This window comes from Eulemur rufifrons, chromosome 17, assembly GCF_041146395.1.
Source record: "Eulemur rufifrons isolate Redbay chromosome 17, OSU_ERuf_1, whole genome shotgun sequence".
Lineage (NCBI taxonomy): Eukaryota > Metazoa > Chordata > Mammalia > Primates > Lemuridae > Eulemur > Eulemur rufifrons.
Window position 1 is genome coordinate 21,944,715 of NC_090999.1, and position 18,676 is coordinate 21,963,390.

Below are 18,676 nucleotides of genomic sequence, written 5' to 3' on the forward strand. Positions count from 1 at the left end.
GCCAAATAGCTTCTGGAAAGGTCTCCTAATCTCTTCTTGCCAACAGGGTATATAAGAGTGTTGGTTTCTTCTCACTTCACCAACACTCAAAGAACACTAACACGAAACTCAGTATGGAAATGATCTATTTGCTGGAGCCTTGCAGATAACAACTTTCATTCATTCATTCAACAAATATTCATTGAGCACCTATTATGTGCCAGGTGCTGTTCAAGGTGCTGAGGATTCCGCAGTGAACAGAAGATGTTTCTTGCAATCAATTGAGCTTCCATACTAGTTGAGGGAATAGCTATAAACAAATAAACGTACCATTTCAGGGGCTATAAAATAGAGCAGGGTAGGGAGATAGAGGTGGTGGGAGGGGAGGAGTGGGACTGCTAGTTTAGGGTGGTCAGGGAAGGTCTTGCGGAGAGAGGCAGTTGAATAGAGACCTGAGGGAAGTAGGAAAAGGTATGTAGAGGTTTTGGGGAGAGCATTCCAGAGGGTGCAGCAAACACAGAGAGCGGGAGAAACTGTGAGTGCACCTGGTGGGAGAGTGCAGAGTGTTCCCAGGGGAGCAAGAAAGGTGTGGGCGGCAGTGTGATGGGAGTCTAAGCCAAAGAGGTCTTGGGGCCAGATCATGCCAACCTAGAAGGCTTGCTGAGGACTTTAGGCTCCACCTCAGTGAGAAAGTCACCTGAGGATTTCAAGTGACATGATCTGCCTTGTGTCTTTAAAAGGGGTCCTTATAGCTGCAATGTGGAAAGTAAACTATATGTGCTGACAGGCATCATTTGAGAACCACTAACATAGGATACAGATGGCCGGACTGGGGGCGAGGAAACCTGCATCCTAGCCACGAACTAGTAACCCCGTCCTCCGAGCTTCCCCTTCTCCCCCTGTGCGAGGAGGACAAGGGCCCTTTCAGGTCTGCATGGTGCTAACTCCTCCTTTGAGCCCTTGAATGCATTGGGGTATGCCTATATTAATTTGTAACCCAACTAGTGACATTTTTCAATGATGGGAACAAGTACTGCCAACTCTAGATTTTGGGCACATGTTTTTCTCAGTTGGGACTTCTGGCCACTCCACTCCTCAGCTCGTCCCCAGTTGTTAGCAAGGGTGGGATAGTAGGGAGGGGTCACGCTCTAGCTTGAGTTGTCTGGGCAGTAGCTATGGTGGCAACTGGTGGATTTCATTTCTCCCTGGGGGTTTTCGTGGATGCCATGTCTTACTCAAAATCAGAGTGACATCTTTAACTTCAGACAGATTGCAGGACATGGGCATGGAGGCCTCCGAGATTATCTTGCTTTACCTCTGACCGCTTCAGCTGAGGAGCTGGAACCAAACAGGATAATTCAGGGGGTTAAATTAGGACAGAGTCAACTTTCCCAGAAGTTTTGCACAATACACTGAGAAACTGGCGTGTGTGGACACAACCTTGGTCGGCCACAGCCCATTCTTAGCTATTACTCACTACATGGTGTGGTCATTTGTTCTTGGTTTTCTGACAGAAGGATAGAAGCCAGAGTCGGGGGGTGCTGGAGGGCACCAGTGAAGGAGGTTACTAAGGGGAGGGCAGGTGCCCACGATGGCAGAATACAGCTTTGTGCAGAGCCAGGGCATGGGCTCAGTTTCCCCATAGGCTGTCTTGCTGTTTCCATTCCAGGGCCAGGTTTACACAGGCAATATGAAACGAGCCCTAAAACAATCAATTGTATATTTCAGTCCAAAATTAAAATCTCATTTGTCCAAATGTAAAGATAATTGAAGCTAAGGTAAGTTTTGGGCTTGAGTTGTTTGGAGAGCCCAATTTATTTGCTAAACAACGGTCCATTTGAGGGTAGGCCTGCAAAGAACTCCAAGGTATCTGTATGAAGGAAAACGCTAACCTTCCTAAAATTAAAAACAATTTTAATTTGAGTGGTCACTGTAAGTGACCATTAAATTGTCAGGGGAAAAATACCCTGGATGTGATTTGACAAATTTGGATTTTATTGCCTTGAAACCTGTGATCAACTCTCAAGGCTTTCAATAAATGGCCTGGGAAGAAGCCGAATTTCCTCTGTGTGAGAGGTCGGAGTGACAAGGTAAATAGGACTGTGGCTTAAACCTTGAGCTCCCCTACAGGCAAATAGAAATGAGGGTGGAAGGTCTCATTACTTATGTACAGGAAAATTCTGCTGTAAGCCTGACAATCTCACCTTATGTACGATACTCTCGGGTGAAATCTCACTTTGCTAATCGGCCACCCCGGGGATTCTCACCCCATTTCTTGGCAGACTAGTAATAGCTTAAAGGTGTAATGAGGTCTTGAGTTACTAGGGCCACCTCATCTTATAAAATACTCTGCGAAACATTTAGCAGGACACACCATCACAATCACCTCTCGATGGAATGACAGATGGCTTTGCAAAGCCAGTATATTTGGATAAATATATATTTTTAAAAAATCATTATCTATCACTTAAAAGTTTTATAGGCTGTCAAGGATACACAAGTTAAAGAAAGGTATATCCTTTGTAACCAGTCTATATTAAGAAGACAAAAAAATCAAAATGAATGGTAGCTCCACTCTGTTTCCGGCAAAGTAGACCGAAGTCTGGAAAAATCAGTGGGCCTTCAAACCACAACCCAAAGGACAGTAAACCCAAATACCTGCTCTCTCCAAACCACACTAGAGGATGGAACTTTCCCTTGGGATCCTTTTTCCCAGACATTCATTTTACTAGAGGAGTCAGTACTTCCAGAGAGAACCAAATCAATAGAAACACCAATTAAGAATTACACTGAACTCTCCTGGTTTAAAAGGAAGGAAATAGCTTTCGTTAATTAGAATGTGGCTGATGGATGCGTTCTCTTATTTAGTGAATGAAAATTATGATATAGACATATTTAATATCAGCCATTGATGTGTGTTTGCCTTTATTGATTAGCTGCTCTAAGCTACCATTGCTGGCCAAAGCAAGTGGCCAGCCAAGGCCCTCTACTCTCTGGCCACCCCATTCCGGCCTTTCATGTCACTGTCCCCCCTACCCCCCATACACAGGGGCCATCTCCCCAGTAACCTCACAACTCCTCCGGTTCCTTTGGGCCTCCATGCCTTGGTATGGATTGGTAAACACAATCAGGCCAGCCTTTCTGCCTAGAGTACTCCCACTTCTTGATTGCTTCTTGTCTAAATCATAGACTTCCTCCAACAGCCCTATAAAGTACTCTTTCGTGGAGTCCTCCCTGATTCTACAACTTGATGTGCTAGCTCCTTCTGTGAGTGCTGTGGCATAGTCAGGTGCTCCCTCTCAGATTTCAAGCATCGTAGTAATAAGAATAATTATAAAATAAATAGTAATAGTGATAGTATTAACAATGGAGAAAAACAACTAACTTCTCTTTAACATGTATTGAAAGTGCAATGCTTGTTTTATCTCATTTAATCTTTCCCACTGCCTCTTGCTAGGGAGGTACTATTATGCCCATTCTATAGTTGTGGAGACTGAGGCTCAGAGGGCTAGGTACAAGGTCACAGAGCTATGTCGATGTAAAAAGTGGGGTTTAAATGCAAGCAGTTGGATTGCGCTGTGAAGAAGCCCAATCCCAGTCTAGGCTGCCCCTCCTCTCTTGAGCAGACAATGTGTCCGATTCATCTTTGCCTCAGCTGCAGCACGAATTCAGCTCCTTGTAACCATCCAGAGAACATGTGGATAAACAATGAATGAAGAACCCAGCCGGGTTACAGAAGAATAGCTATTTTCCAGCTATCGGCTCCAGTGACCCACGAGGCAGGCCCTCTGCTCTCCTGTGTATTAAAGCAGCCTGCAGTAAAGCACATGGAATTATTTTTCTTTTATAGTGTTTATCCAATGATAATGCGAGCCCATGACAAGTCTATGAGTGTACTGCACCTCCGCTTCTCACTCTGCAACTTAAGAAAACATTAATACGAAACTCTGGCTGGGATAAGCATGCTGCTTTCAGGATTAGCCTTAATCTTTTTTCAAACATATTCCCCAAAGAAGATCATTTATTTCTTTTTCTTTTCATTTTTAAATGGAGAAATGTTAAGAATTTAGGAATGCAGACACAGATGAAATTACAATGTCTTTCCAAATGCCAACAAAAATGCTCAGAGTCTGATGAGATTCCCTGTGGCATGAGTTTGTTTAAAAAATCCTATCAATTCATTTTCTTGTTTTTGTTGGCTGACAGAGGTGTTGTAAGTAACCAACGTTGGGTTCTTCACCTCTCGTCCTGTAGGTATTGCTGGACAGGTGTCCATAGATGCCAACGGAGACCGCTACGGGGATTTCTCTGTGATCGCCATGACGGACACCGAAGCGGGCACCCAGGAGGTGAGCACACGAGACTTCTGCACCTGTTGCTCCTTCTTCTAGGTGGAACTCTGAGGAATGTATTTGTCCTGGTGGCCAAAGAGCTGTCCCCAAAGCAGCCTTCAAATCCTCTAAATAAGAATGAGTTGAAAGCCTGGGTGTCTCCAAGTAGGAAGAGCTCACGTTTGATTAGGGGTATTAGGGAAGACTTCAGGAAATGGTTCCATGTTTTTTCCAAGTAGAAAAATCCTACCTTTCATGTGGCCAAGAATCAGATCATAGTCCTGTGCAAGAGGGTTATCAGATAAAAGCGGTAAAGTGGAACTGTATTTCCTCCCTTAATATTTGAGCTTTTCTTCTTTTGTGGGTGGTTACAAACTCAGCACATGTTAATATTTCAAAAGATGATGTAGTTTCAGGATAATATCATAAAGAGTAAAGAGTGCCCTGGACGGAAAGATAGTCTCCTATGCTTACCGAGAGTGTGAGCTCTTTGCCTCAGTTTCCTGAGCTGTAACATTGTAACATGGAAATTGTACTATCTTCCTTGCCACTCTCACATGATGATTAATGAAGACCAGATAAAATGAAACCTAGAAAAGTACTATATAAATTTTAAATTATAAATATATATATAAAAATTTGGCCAGGTGCGATGGCTCACGCCTGTAATCCTAGCACTCTGGGAGGCCAAGGTGGGCGGATCGTTTGAGCTCAGGAGTTCGAGACCAGCCTGAGCAAGAGCGAGACCCCATCTCTACTAAAAATAGAAAGAAATTATATGGACAGCTAAAAATATATATAGAAAAAATTAGCCGGGCATGGTGGTGCATGCCTGTAGTCCCAACTACTCGGGAGGCTGAGACAGGAGGAGCTCAGGAGTTGGGGGTTGCTGTGAGCTAGGCTGACGCCACGGCACTCACTCTAGCCTGGGCAACAAAGTGAGAATTTGTCTCAAAAATAAATAAATAAATAAATAAATATAAATTATACAAATATCCAGTGTTTCAGCAAAGAATTCCACTTCCTCAGTGTTTCCTTGATCACCTTCACCCAGGGCCATTGCTTCGGCAGCCCTTCATGCGGCCTGGCATGTGTTTTCCTCTCTGTACCTCGATGCCTGGCCCTTGTGTGTGGGCAAGGCAGCAGGAGTCACCCCTGCCATGTTTACTGAATGATTTTTTGCTCACTGAGTGGTCTGGGTCTCATCTGTAATTCCAGGCGCCCCCTCTGGAAAAGGTGCGTAGTAATAGTTTGTGAGGTGTGGGAATGTGCCCAGGTGGGTCAAGTACCCACCAGCCATCGCTATATTTCGGTGGTGATCTGGGATTCTTTCTACTGTGACCTGACATAGTCTGTGAGAGCCTGCTGGACCTCGGCCAGGAGAGAGGGGAGGAGATGTCATGAGCCACTCAGAAGTCCTGTGCTTGTGCCCATATAAAAGAAAAAAGAGTCCCGAGAACCTGGGTGGGAGGGTCCTTCTAGATCAGGTTTGGGGGAGCTGATCAGAGTCAATATAACCAGAAACTGAGGGGCGACCCTGGAACTGAATCCTAAAGGAATAATGATTTTCCAGGAGCCCAAGGAGCCAGTTGAAATAGAGAGTTCAGCCTGGAGTGGGGGTGCAAATATGGGGAATCAATCAGAGAGGAGAGTGTGACCCTTGAAGGAACAGTCTGATAATCGGAAGAGAGTGAAACAGGAAGTTCCTAAAAGATACTCTTTAATTCTGGAATTATATACCAAGCTAATTGGGTGGTGTGAGGCCACGTACCTGTGATATGCTTTACCTGGGTGTACAGTGGACACCGGCTGTCCCTCACATGTCTCTGAAAGTAACTTGGGCCTTACAAATGGCTGAGCGGGTGACCCGCCCTGGGGCAGTGCCCTGTACGATGAGCAAGGGAAAAGCCTTGAATTCTGAGACTGTTGCTTTCACAGGGGAAAAATCCTCCCTTTCCACTAGGTAGCAGTGACTGAAGACTGCCCGGGGGCGACGCTGGCAGGACTGAGCCTTCAGTGGGGGAGGCCCCAGGTGCACCCTTCCCACATCCTTCTGGTCCTGCGTGACCACTTGCTCTGCCATGCGGAGCTACAGTGAGAGCACCAAAAGCAACTTCAAATCCTGTCTTACGAAATCCTGAGCACACCCCAGGGCAGTCAGTGCGCACAGCAGGGGAGCCGTCCCAGGCCACGTGCTCTTCCCGCCCTGGAGGAGGCGATTTGATGAGTGCCCAGAGGCAGCCCATTTTAGATGAGGCTGTGCATTTTTGGGAGTACCTGTGCAAGGCTATGAGCTTTGTGCCTTCTTGGACTTTTCAGTTTATATATTTGTTTTTTTGCTTTTATCCAGGTTATTGGTGATTACTTTGGAAAAGAAGGTCGTTTTGAAATGCGACCGAATGTCAAATATCCTTGGGGACCTTTAAAACTGAGAATAGATGAAACCAGAATTGTGGAGCACACTAACAGCTCTCCTTGCAAATCATGTAAGTCTAGAGACTTAATTTGTTACTTATGTCATCATCTCTAGTCTTGGTGTAATGCAAGTTTAAAACACACGTGTTCTCCAGGAGTTCCTGTTCTCAAAGTTCACATTTTTTTTTCTGATGTGGTAAAACACATGGAACAATTCACAAACTGGCATCCTGCCTGTATTAGAGGCTTCTAGGTTATTCTCTTTCACTCTTCTCTCCCCAAATGGTAGAAGGCTTGTCCCTATTTTTACATCTCTTACTATAATCCCTTAGTTGTTCGAGGTTTCCACTTTTAGGAAAAATTGAAATATCAATTACAAAATTTCATTAATATAGTCATCCCTCATAGCAAGTCTCATTCTGATTTTCCAAGTTTGTAGTCATCTTCCAGCTCCTCAGAACCAAACAGATAACATCCCTTTAAACACCTGAAAATTTACAAATTGGCAAATAAGTGTAGATTTGTTTTTATGAACAGCCTCATCCATAAATAGAGAAGCAAATGGATGTTCTTATAAGTAGCTCACAAATAGGAAAACTGTTAGAAATCATAGCTTTAGAGAGACCCTTTTATAAGCTACTGAGGGAGAATAAAGTGAAGATCGATCTTTCAGGCCAGTTGGTCATTTTAGACTAATATATATATGCTTTGGGGACTGTCTTCCAAACCGTGAGCTGTTTCTGTCTATGCAATCATTATGGGAAGGAATTAAGGAGGAAGTGTGTTAAGAACCCAGTCTCTGGAGTTATGGATTTGAAATCCCACCCTTGTAAAATTAAAGAAATAGACCCAATTCTTAGGGCTGTTGTGAGGATTACATGAGCGCATTGAAGGCCATATTCTAAACTCTTTATATACAAGCTACCATTTGTCATTTTTATATAACTGGGACACTACTGAAGTGGATGGTTTCAAATTGTTGTTCACATTTTCACAAAGCTATATAGGACATTTTGACGTGAAATTCTGGCTTTGGTGAGAGAACACCTAAAAACAGAACATTGACCCAATGAATTTTTCACCAAATCTTCCAGCACTTTGAAGTGTCACCATTCCTCTGTGAAAATAACAAGTGCTGGGTCAGTGTCATGGTCCATCTGGCTGTCTCCTCTGACTGTAGACTCAAACCAATGTGGCTATATCCAAAATCTTCAGTTTCCTGTTTTCCTCAAATTCTTCTTCAATCAGCCTTTATTCCTGTGGCGCTCACTCTCTTAGCAGTAACCAGAAACTGGGGTTGTCTACCACTTTCTCAAATGCTTCTTAAATTTTGTTGCATGGGGTGGGGGAACCAAAGTGCAGGATTTCCTAAAAAGTATTTTTTAAAAAGAAAAGAAAATTTGCCTCAAGTGGGAAATCAAGAATCTTCCAATGAATGAAACTGGAGGCATTGCTTTTTCTCAGAATGAACCCTGATCATCTGTGTTTGTTTTTCAAGCAGGTGGCCTAGAAGAATCAGCGGTGACGGGAATTGTCGTGGGGGCCTTGCTAGGAGCTGGTTTGCTGATGGCCTTCTACTTTTTCAGGTGAGGATGTTTATAAAGTTAAGTTCACTCTCCTTCACTGCCTTCTCCACTTGTTTTTGCATGCTCCTCTTTATGACCTGTCCACAGCTTTCTCTTGCCCAAGGAGCATGGTGCTTAAAATACCCAAGTCATCTTTTTGGTGTGAGCCTGGGTTCGGTGGTCAGTGAGTTAGCATACTGGGTAACGGGGGCGTGGGTTTCTTTTGCATCCACCTGTGGGACACAGAGCCACTGCTGTCCTTTGATTACAGATATTCTGACAAGAATGTCTATCACTCACCAAATGCATATGTTGGGAGAGAGGACAAAGGAGAGGTTCAACCTCCCCGTTCTCAGGCTTCTTCCAATTCCGAAATAGGTGCCTGGGTTCACCTTCCTAAAGAGCAGGAGGGAGCTCCGAGTAGCCCGTGCTCTCAGGCTGATCTGTGCCCAGTATTTGGAGAACGAGTATGTTTAGTTACCACCGTGGTTAAGCCCCAAGGCTTGTAAAATTGTAACAATGTACGTGTGTTCAAGGTGCTGAGTGACTGTTCCACCCTGCCAGGACAGCCCATTCCTTTGTAATCTTTGGTGGTTGAGTTTGTGGCTCATTCATAAGTCATCAGAGCATGATTTCTTTTTTCTGTATGGAAATGTAACTCTGGGAATATGTGACCCTCTGTGGGAACATTGTATTCCTGTTCCCTTGGTCACAGTACACTTAATCTGATCTTTATCTAGGGCATATCCTGGGAGCCAGGGAAACTTTTGTGGCAGAATAGACAAGACCGAACCCCCAAGGCTCCCCGGGAAGAAGGGGAAGGCTTGTTCTATGGCATTTTGGAAAGCATGCCAATTTTGCCCCTTGAATAGGGGCATAATGCCTCAGGGCACACTTCTTTAATCTCTGACCAGGGTTTCATATTCTGTCACTTCTCATTTATCAACCCAAACCCAGATGTCCCTTTAGGGCATTCTTTGTAAGAGGAACCATAGTGTTTTTGAGCCAAGTTTTCTTACTACATTCACTTTCCCTTTACTCAGGAAGAAATACAGAATAACCATTGAGAGGCGACACCAGCAAGAAGAAAGTAACATTGGAAAACATCGGGAGTTACGGGAAGATTCCATCAGATCTCATTTTTCGGTGGCTTAAAGGAAGCCCTTTTTTTTCTGCCTGAGATTCTTTAAGGAGATAGATGGGATGAAAGACATCGATGAAAACAGAAGGGGCGTTCTTGAAGAATTCATTCTTTTAAGCAGTTAGTCATTTCGTTTTAAAATTTCTTTAGAAGCTCAGGAACTACAATTAATCATCTGCCTCCTGGCCTTTCATCTCATGACAAACAACTATAAGGATATAACGTCACTCTGTTAAATGTTCACACTGTATCAAGGGCATATGATTAGACTGATGTTTTTAAAATCTGATGTCTCCATGTCTTGATGGCTTTTGGGGGCATTTCACACAAGGGTATAAAATGTGGTTTTCTTCAGTGAAATGTTTTGTAGCTAGAATAAAATCATTTTCACAAGTAGAATATTCTTGGAAAGCATTCAACACCCAATAAGAGGAAAATGTAATGAAAAATCTCCAGGTTGGAATGACAGCAGTACTCTCTCTAGGGCTGGGGGACAGACTTGTGGTTGAGGGTTGCTCTGTCCGGTGTCTACATTCAGGTTCTAATTTCATAGCTCGAAAAAGAATTTCTTCCCTGTGTCTTTCAGTTGTCTTATAAAAGCTACTCTGGAAAGTTGTAAATATTAGTGAGATAGGAGGATGTACACAAGAAAAGCAAGTCTAAAAGGTTTCCTTTTTGATGTATAAAAAAGCCCTATTTCGCACTCACATTTTATTTTTAAGTATCTTAATCTTATATTTTGGTATTAGGAAATGTGTCTATTTTTTCATTTTGAAGATTAAATTTCACTTATATTTTAAAAGCATGGGGAAAGTGTACAACAAACCAATAATGATGAAATATGCTTCTCTTTTTCTGTCTGTTTCCCTCTTCCCCTTGGCCGTAGCCAAACACTGATTGCTGCTTTAATTACAGAGGTCTGGAAATGTGTTCAGGTTACAAACTCTTCAGGAATACATGAGTTTTTAACTGTTTGGAATTTTAACTGCTTTAAATACAAGTTCTTTTAGGGTAACATCCTTTCCAATTCTGGCCAAATGATGAATTTCAAGATCAAGAGTGAAAAGTTATGAGAACTAAGCAGAGTTTTATAAAGGGAGGCAGCCCTTTTTCCTCAAGAACAACTTGATTGAGAGTTAGAACTTGATATTAAGCACAGACATGATAAGTTAAATAATTGTATACATGACATTTACCAAAATTCACAGTGATGATTTTGGTTAAAAGAGGGAATCTAAGTATTTATTCCTTTTCTTTCAATTCCACAGAGCTTTATAGTCACCCACCAATAACCATGTAACAGTAGGGTGAGTGTGGATACAAGGAATTTGAATATAAGGAAATTGAGTAAGTATTTACTGGATACGTACTTTGCACCCAGTACTCCCCACATAGGTTTCAACTCAGGTTGCCATTTTCACTTAAAATTTGTACAGAAGATAGTGAAGGAGGAATGGGAAGATTAGTGTACCATCTTGGAATGATGTTATTAGGGTCTTTATTCAATAATGCTTTCAGCATTTGAAAAACCATTTTATTAATAAAAATTATACTAATATCTATAAAAGGCCATGTATAGGGAGGAAAACACAGGGGTTTGCGCAATTCTTGGTAGTGATGGAGGTCATAGTTCACATAGGTAACAGGAAGACCAGGTGAGTGCAAGCTACATGTCCTAGACACTGGCTCGTGCTTGCTCCCCAGGAGGAGTTGGCCTCTATTGCTCCCACTTGAGTCAAAGTGAACAGATTATTTCTGTGCGAGGCTCATTTCCCCTCAACTGTTTGACTGTTTGAAAAATGGGATGCAGGCAGCTGGGAGGGCATGATAAAAGAATTAAGTGTGATCAACTGAAACAACTATGTTGTATTTCTCCATGCTGTGGATGCAAAGGAAAAGTGCTGAATTCCAAAAAGGATGGAACAAAGAAGGCAAAAAAGGAAAACTCCAGAAATTCTAACCTAGGAAGAGAGTTTGAGAAGTAAAATCTAGGAAAGCAAAATGTTGGATAGTTTGGGCCTCCCAAAAGGAAAACAGATTGGAAGGACTGTGTCCATCTTAGTTACTTGAAGAGCTTATTTCTCTCTCATTTTTATTTTTTAATGATGTTTTCTATGTATTTTAGAGATATTCATTTTCTATTATCTTGTGCTTGTAAGAAACATTTACATTTTAAGCCTATGTGCTTATTACAGGGGGAAAAACACTCTACCTGGTTGCAGTCTTTGGGTATAAACATTTCTAATCTTTCTAGAATTTACATAGCAGCTCATTAATGCTAACATTTATATAGCAAATATCTTCTAGTTCTACTTAAGGTGGAGGAATAGTTATAAACTTGATATTATATCTCTAGATATGATCTTAAAGATAAGTGAGAGTTTAGTCTTTTAAAAATGGCAGAACAAATCATGAGGTTTCTGGTATATGGATGCCATACCAATTTGAAATCAACTCCAGTGTTCTTAAGATTGACTGCTTATTTACACATCTTTTATCTATTCTTTTTTCCTTGAAATCTTCTTTGAGTTACCAAAACTCTGTTAAGTTTTGAGAACTCCAAAAAGGTGGAAAAGCTTGGCTAAAAGTGTAGGTGTTTGGCCTAGGGCTACCCTGGGTTAAGACCTCTGAAGATTATATTTTGGGATTTAAGTTCCTGACTGCTAAGCAATATATTTGACAATTACTCATGCATACCCTGCCAGTAGCCACAGAACATATAGTAAAATAAATAGGGCTTTAATTCTTAAATCATTCTATAAATTTTTACCCTGAAATCCAGAGTGTTCAGATTTCAAAAAGGATACTTTATCAGTATTTTCTCATCTGGTCAAACATTAGCTGACATTGATGCAGGTCAAAATGCTTATATACTTTTTGGTGCTAGAAATAAGTATAGTTTTTTATGGTCATCATTGTCTTCTTAGATTTTTGGCGGGGTAGGGGGTGCATGGTGGGGGAGGAGGAACTCAAAAATGAAAGCTTTCCCCAGATGATAATGTTTATCTGAAAAGAACTTTCTGTATGGAGTCTATACCTCCCCCCAGACTGACCACAGGTTCTACAAGGAAGCCTCTGTAAATATCACATTTCTCTGAAGAGCCATCAGCTTGTCTGTTCATGAACCACAGACATGGTTCCACAGACCTTAAGATAGTTCTTTACATTTCAAAGCTATGTTTAATGGAGGGAGAGGAGAAACGTATGGAAAGAGAACAACTCCTTTTTTCTTCTCCCTTAAATTCAAAGACTGCTGCTTTGGAATGCAGTCACTTCTCCTTATTCATAGGCTTCTAGAATCATTAATTTACTCAAGGCACATGTACCTTCTTTGCCCCAAACTTAACATTTTCCTTCTGGTTGTGGCTGATTTTGGGGGGCATAAGATATGCAGTCAACAGTGACATTACAGCCATTGCATAGACCTCATACAGACAGTGACAAGGATTCAGAAAGTAGGTTCCAGTGGCATCACTACCTTTTTGCATGTGAGTATACACTGGCTATTTGTGGAATTCCTATGTTTCTTGGGACACAAAGAACTTAGATCCTGAGTGGATGCAGACATAAAGACAAATGCCAAGCAAAATTAGGCCCCTCCAGCTACGTGTTTCATGGGTTCTGTTTAGTTACACCCTGTGGTTCAGGGCTTCATGGGGAAGGTGGTAATGAGCTGAATTTCTTGTTCAGTGGAGAAAACTGCAACTCTATAAAAATACAGGATATGTTCTAGGGGCAGTGTGGAAGCAGAGAGAATGAGATGGTGGTGTTCGAGGGACTGTTTTCTTTTTCAGTTGGTCTTTAGAACTGAAGAATAACCAAAATTTAGTCCCTCTTCAACATCCAGACTCAGCAAGAGGCTTAGGACATGCCCAGCAAGAAGAATCAGAAGCTTGATCCTCCAAAAGAAACAGAAGGGGGCAGCTTTGCAGGCTGCCACTGTCTTCACTACCCCTTCCTCCTCCTGACCCCCACCATGCATGTCCAGCATGGCTGTAGAGATGCACAGAGATGCAGCAGCAGCTTGCCCTTGCAGGTAGAAACTTGTGAGTTGGCCTCCATACTTCCTCAGAGGGAAGAAAGACAAAAATAATGCCGGTTGTTAAGAATGGAGCTGGCTTTTAATCAGAACCTTTCCTCTAACTTGACCACACATGCTCTCGGGGCAGTTCAAGCCTGGCTTTTGTGTTCTGAATGCAGATTTCACAAATGTCTCTTACAGATGAACCCCACAGCTAGAATGCAGGATTAAAATAACTTTCAAAAGGTGCTGGATTGGAGTTTGTTCAAATTTCTCATTAACCACTAATGTTAATTCATACCAAAGGCAAAGTATTCTAAATCAGCTGATGCTGTTAATGTTCATGTTTTAAGCTACTTCAAACACAATGAAAGGGTTTCAGTGGGAGCTGAGTCTCATAAGTAAAAATCCATATGTTATATAGCTCTTTGATGTGTCAGGTGTGAGATGATTCCTAGGGGAAAGATTTAAACAAGTGGAATCAAGACTTAGCAACAATGTTGCATTGCTTTGATTCGTATGTTTAAAGACCTACATTTCTATGCACAAGGAATAAAGGGTCCACTTACCAAGTGTGAAGCACAATAGAGGCTGCCAAATTATTTTGTATTTGCTAGGAGAACAAAGCTGTCATAGTGCATAGTGATTGGGCAGAGAAGGCTAAGAAAGAGAGAAATTCAGATTTTGAAACAGGGTGTCCTATTTATTATTCAATGCCAAGATCTTAAAATCTTTAATTTTAATTTTTCACTTACAAGACAGCAATGAAGTGCTCCTCAACGGCCTGGAGATGCTGTGAATTTGCACACCTTTGTGTTGGGTCCTAGGAATCTGAGCTCTGTTCCCCAAGCATGGTGGATAACTGACACCAAGAGGATGTGGGATAGACACTGTGGAGGATCAATTCTGTGGCCCGTGTCTTCTGGGCCATATTATTCATTGTTAATTTTAATATAGGACTACCAAACAGTACAAACTTGCCATGAGTCTGGTATAAAAGTAAAAATGAGAGCTGCATAAGCTACACACAGTTTATTATTCTAATGTAAGTAGAACTATCTGCATATAATGTGATTTAATTTATTGTTTTGTGTAGAAAATGAGAATTAATAACTGTGGATATAACTCCTATTTTGTATAATATATTTTATTTCTGGTGCAAACTGTTCATTTAAAATATCTACTTCATTTGGTGTTTGGATATAAATGTGTATGTGTTCTTGTAAATGTTTCTTGTAAGCAAGAATGCCACATACTTGCAGTATAACAATGTGTTCTCATTAAAAAATACATCCCACAGAAACTTTTTTCTGTTTATAATTAAACTAACATACACTGTGCATATCCATATTCTTTGAGGACTTTCTGTTCTGTTGTGACGAGTTTAAGTAAAAGATCAATTAGTCAAAAGCCCTGATGAATTGTAATGTTTGAATGATACCCCTGAAAGAACTCATAAATTTCTGCTCAGTGAAGAAAGACCTGCAGAAATAAGAAAACAATATATTGTTAAAATGAGAGGCAAACCTTGAATTGGAAGGTAAAGGAAGAAATCTTCATGAATAATAACAGTTATCTTGAGTCTCTACAGCTTAAGAGCACTACATGGTTACAGACAGCCTCCTTGAGTCATATTATTATGTCCCTTGCTCACTTTAAAGAGATCCTAAGTCAATTTTGTCACTCTAAACAGCTCCACAGGTTCCATCATACTAAGCAGATTAATTAGCCTCCATCATCTCCAGTTGCCTCTGGGTTGTAAAAAGCTTCTGCACCATCTGGGAAGTTACTCACGATTTATTTTAAGACTGAGAAACACATAGCGCATAGTTGGAGCAATGTTCTCCTGGTCCTGCTGCTGCTTCTACCGCCAATGAGGTCCCTGGACAACACCACAAATGCCACTCCACTGGGTGCCCGTGTTTGAAGAGATTCTGCAGCAGGATGATGTGGAAAGGTGTGGCAGGGATGAAGAGTAGAGCCAAGAAACCTCTGCCAGGAAATAGACATTCCCATTGTGACTTTCCCATATCCCCGTTGGGACCATGGCCTCACTGAATCTTTCCACCCATTCCTACCTCCCCAGTCCCCTCTGAACTTCACTTCATGCATACCCAGCATCCCACGATAGGCCACAGATGCCTCATGACTGCCTACTGGGGCTATGTCCCCCAAAAGGAACTCTGAGTAACTCCAAACACCATTGATTTAGGGCCCTTCCCTAATTCTAAATCATGGGCTTTGGGCATTGCCTTAAATAGCAACCACTATTGTGAGAGGTACCAATGGCCACATGTCTTTTAAAAAATCAATCTAATAAACCAGCTATTAGCATCAAACCAGAGCCAAGAAAGAAAATTCCTTTTGTAGGCCTTGTGTAACCCTGACGATCTTTAGCTGCTAAAGCTCTTGAGGAGTGGAGAGGAGGAAGAGGAGCAATTGGATGAGCAGGGCATGATGTGCTATTTGCTCGGCGTTAGTTATGCCATTCACTCCTCGTGCCACTTCTGTCATTCCCATTTCATAGAGGACACTCTGGAGCCAGACTCCTGGGATTTCTAGCCTGGCTTTGATCCTTCTGTGAAAATAGGGGTAATACTAGTCCCAACCTCACTGGGCTGCTGTGAGGACTTCACACTTAGAATTCTGCCTGGCACATAGTGGAACATTCAATCGAATTATTATTATACTCTCCTGTCTCCTTGGATAAGGAGACAAAATCATAATTTTGGGGGACTTCAAGACAAGAGGCGTCTTTACTGTTGAAAGTCATGCACACCAAATTTCTTTTCAATTTGTCTTGATGGCAAGTAGCCTCGACCTCCTGGAGGATGAGATAAGAGACAAGAGGTCCTTTTTCCGTACACTGTCCCCCTCCGCCTCCAAAGGGCTCAGAAGGGGACAGTGATGGCCACACTGTCCCTGAAGCTTTCAGAGGGCCTGAGCAGTTTCATTCAAATCTGTGCTTCCTCCTCAGAGTGGAGGTGCCAACGCTAGACCAGCAGGCCAAACCTGCCATACCTGCCTTCCGCCTCCTGCCTTCTCCCCCAGCTGACAGGGCCCTAAGGACTGTCCCTGGAATTCATCCCTTAGCTGCTGTGACTGGTTAGAGCAGTACCTGCTCCCTCAGGACACGGAGGACCCTCATGTGTCCTCTTTGGCTTCCCTACGCCCCAGAGCTTCCCGGAGAATGCTGGCATTTTGTCCCAGACTCAACAACAGCAACTCCTTAACGGTGTTGGCGGGTGGGGGATTTCCCAGCATAGACAAAGACAACCAATCAGAGCTCATCTACCTCAACCAATCAGGGCTTAGCTCTATCGGCCAATCAGAACTAAGCAAATTTCAATCCTTCATTTGCATAAACAGACCTGATTGGGAACCCTGGGTGGGAACTTACGCTATAAAACCAAAGCCTTCCGCTTGTTCTCTGGAATATATTTTGGTCCGTTCGTTTTGAGCTGGCGGCTGCTTCTCTCCGATTTCTGTTCACTGAAATACTCTCTTTTCTCCGGATTCCTTTTCAGAGAACTTCTGTTCACAACTGGCTCTGTGGAATGCTTCAGAAGGACCACCTACCTGTGTATGAAGAAATCTGTGTCTTCTAGCAAAAACGTCATGGGTGGTATCAAAGGTATTTTATGTTTTCAGCAAACATCCAGCAAAAAACTGAATCCCAATAGAACTTGCCACCTGGTATCTTAACCATATACTACTTTATGACTGTTGTCAGCATTTTATTCAAAAGGGAAATAAGAATGGGCAGAGTGCACGTCATTGTGCATTTAATGATGCTAGCCATTTACTGAGAGCTTTCCACATGCCAAGGGTGGGGCTGAGCACCTTAAATGTGTGCATTGATTTAACCTGCACTGAGCCCTTTTGAGGAAGGACTATGGTTATCTTCTTTACCTTAGAAATGCGTAAACCAAGGCACCGCGGCTAAGTCATTTGCCCAAAGTTTCATAGCTACAGAGCCGGGGTTTAAAGTCAGGCTGTTGGCTGTGGAAAGTGGCTGTGCCAAACTGCTTAATCCGACACATAGCGTCATTTTCAGTCTTCTGTGAGTAGACCTCGCTTCCTTTTCGTTACCTTCCACGCCCAGTCAGACTCCTACCCCTCTCCCCTTTCCATTTCCACTGCCACTAAACAAGGTCGTCATCATGTTACCCCAAAGTAAGCAAAGAGCAGCCTCCTAATCCTTCTTATTTCTGAGCTCTTTAACTCATTTTTCACACAGTTGCCCTCTCAGCCTTCCTAAAACACTGATTTGACAATGTTACTCTCTTGTTCAAACACCTTTAATGGCTGCCCTTCCTCACAGGTCAGATTCCATACTCCACACCTGGTGACCACATCCCTAACCCTCAGTCTTGCCGTATTGCTTTATTATTCACTATTCCTTTGATTAAGTTAAATTGTGCTGAATTTTACGTACATTGATTTATTTGTCACCCCCAAAACATTCCTTGCATTTCCCTGCCTGGAACTTTTTATTCCCACTGTTCCTCCTGCCTGAAAAACCCTTAGCTTTCTAATTGAGTCCATCTTTCAGCTGCAGTTCAAATCCTGTCTCCCCAGTAAGCTACTCTGTTTATGCTAACCTCAAATGAGCTCTCCTTTATTTTGTGTCTCAGGGGTTATGAATGGGTGGTCTGCAGATGAGTTTTGTTTGGGCAGCTAGTATTTAGGGAAAAAAAAGTGGAATTTGAATGCCTTTGGATGGGGCAGATGCTCTCTGATTTGCCAGAATCCTTACACTCCTGATCTTCTTATACCCATCTCTCTGCACTAATTTATTTTAGGGCTTTGCAAACCCTGTGTGTACAGCTAGTTGGTGAGTTTTGTACTATCTCTCCTATTGCCACATTATTTATCGTTTTAATATTATAACTTCCAAGTGGCTGGTCTTCAAAGAATTCCCTGACACCACAGATTTGTCTGTCTCTATCTCTTCGGCTTCTTTATCAAGTACTAAGTGATTCCAAAACAAAATATTTCCTGCACCAGAGGAATTATTATTCAAAGAAATTGTAGTGTTTCTGTAATGCTAATACTCACTTCATAACATTTCTGCTTTATGAAACATTATGAAATCAGATTTTCTTAAAACTGTGTTTTTCTTAAATGGCCTCCCACAAGAAGGACTGTACGGCTTAAATCCCTGCTTTTCTATTTGCTAGCTGTGTGGTCTTTGCAAACCACAGGACCATTCTGAGCCTCA

At 42.2% G+C, this 18,676-nt stretch overlaps 1 protein-coding gene across 2 annotated transcripts in view; it reads left to right on the plus strand.

The window, feature by feature from the left end:
- The window catches only part of NPR3 (natriuretic peptide receptor 3), a 63,561-nt gene extending 54,116 nt beyond the window's left edge, over nucleotides 1-9,445 (plus strand). Inside the window, exons 5-8 of one of the 2 annotated variants that reach the window (XM_069492355.1) lie at nucleotides 4,234-4,328; nucleotides 6,661-6,796; nucleotides 8,224-8,311; nucleotides 9,334-9,445. In XM_069492355.1, the coding sequence (XP_069348456.1) occupies nucleotides 4,234-4,328; nucleotides 6,661-6,796; nucleotides 8,224-8,311; nucleotides 9,334-9,445 (431 nt within the window). The remainder of the gene's footprint in view (nucleotides 1-4,233; nucleotides 4,329-6,660; nucleotides 6,797-8,223; nucleotides 8,312-9,333) is intronic. The other variant, XM_069492356.1, reaches the window with a different exon arrangement.
- Nucleotides 9,446-18,676: the final 9,231 nt, after the last annotated feature.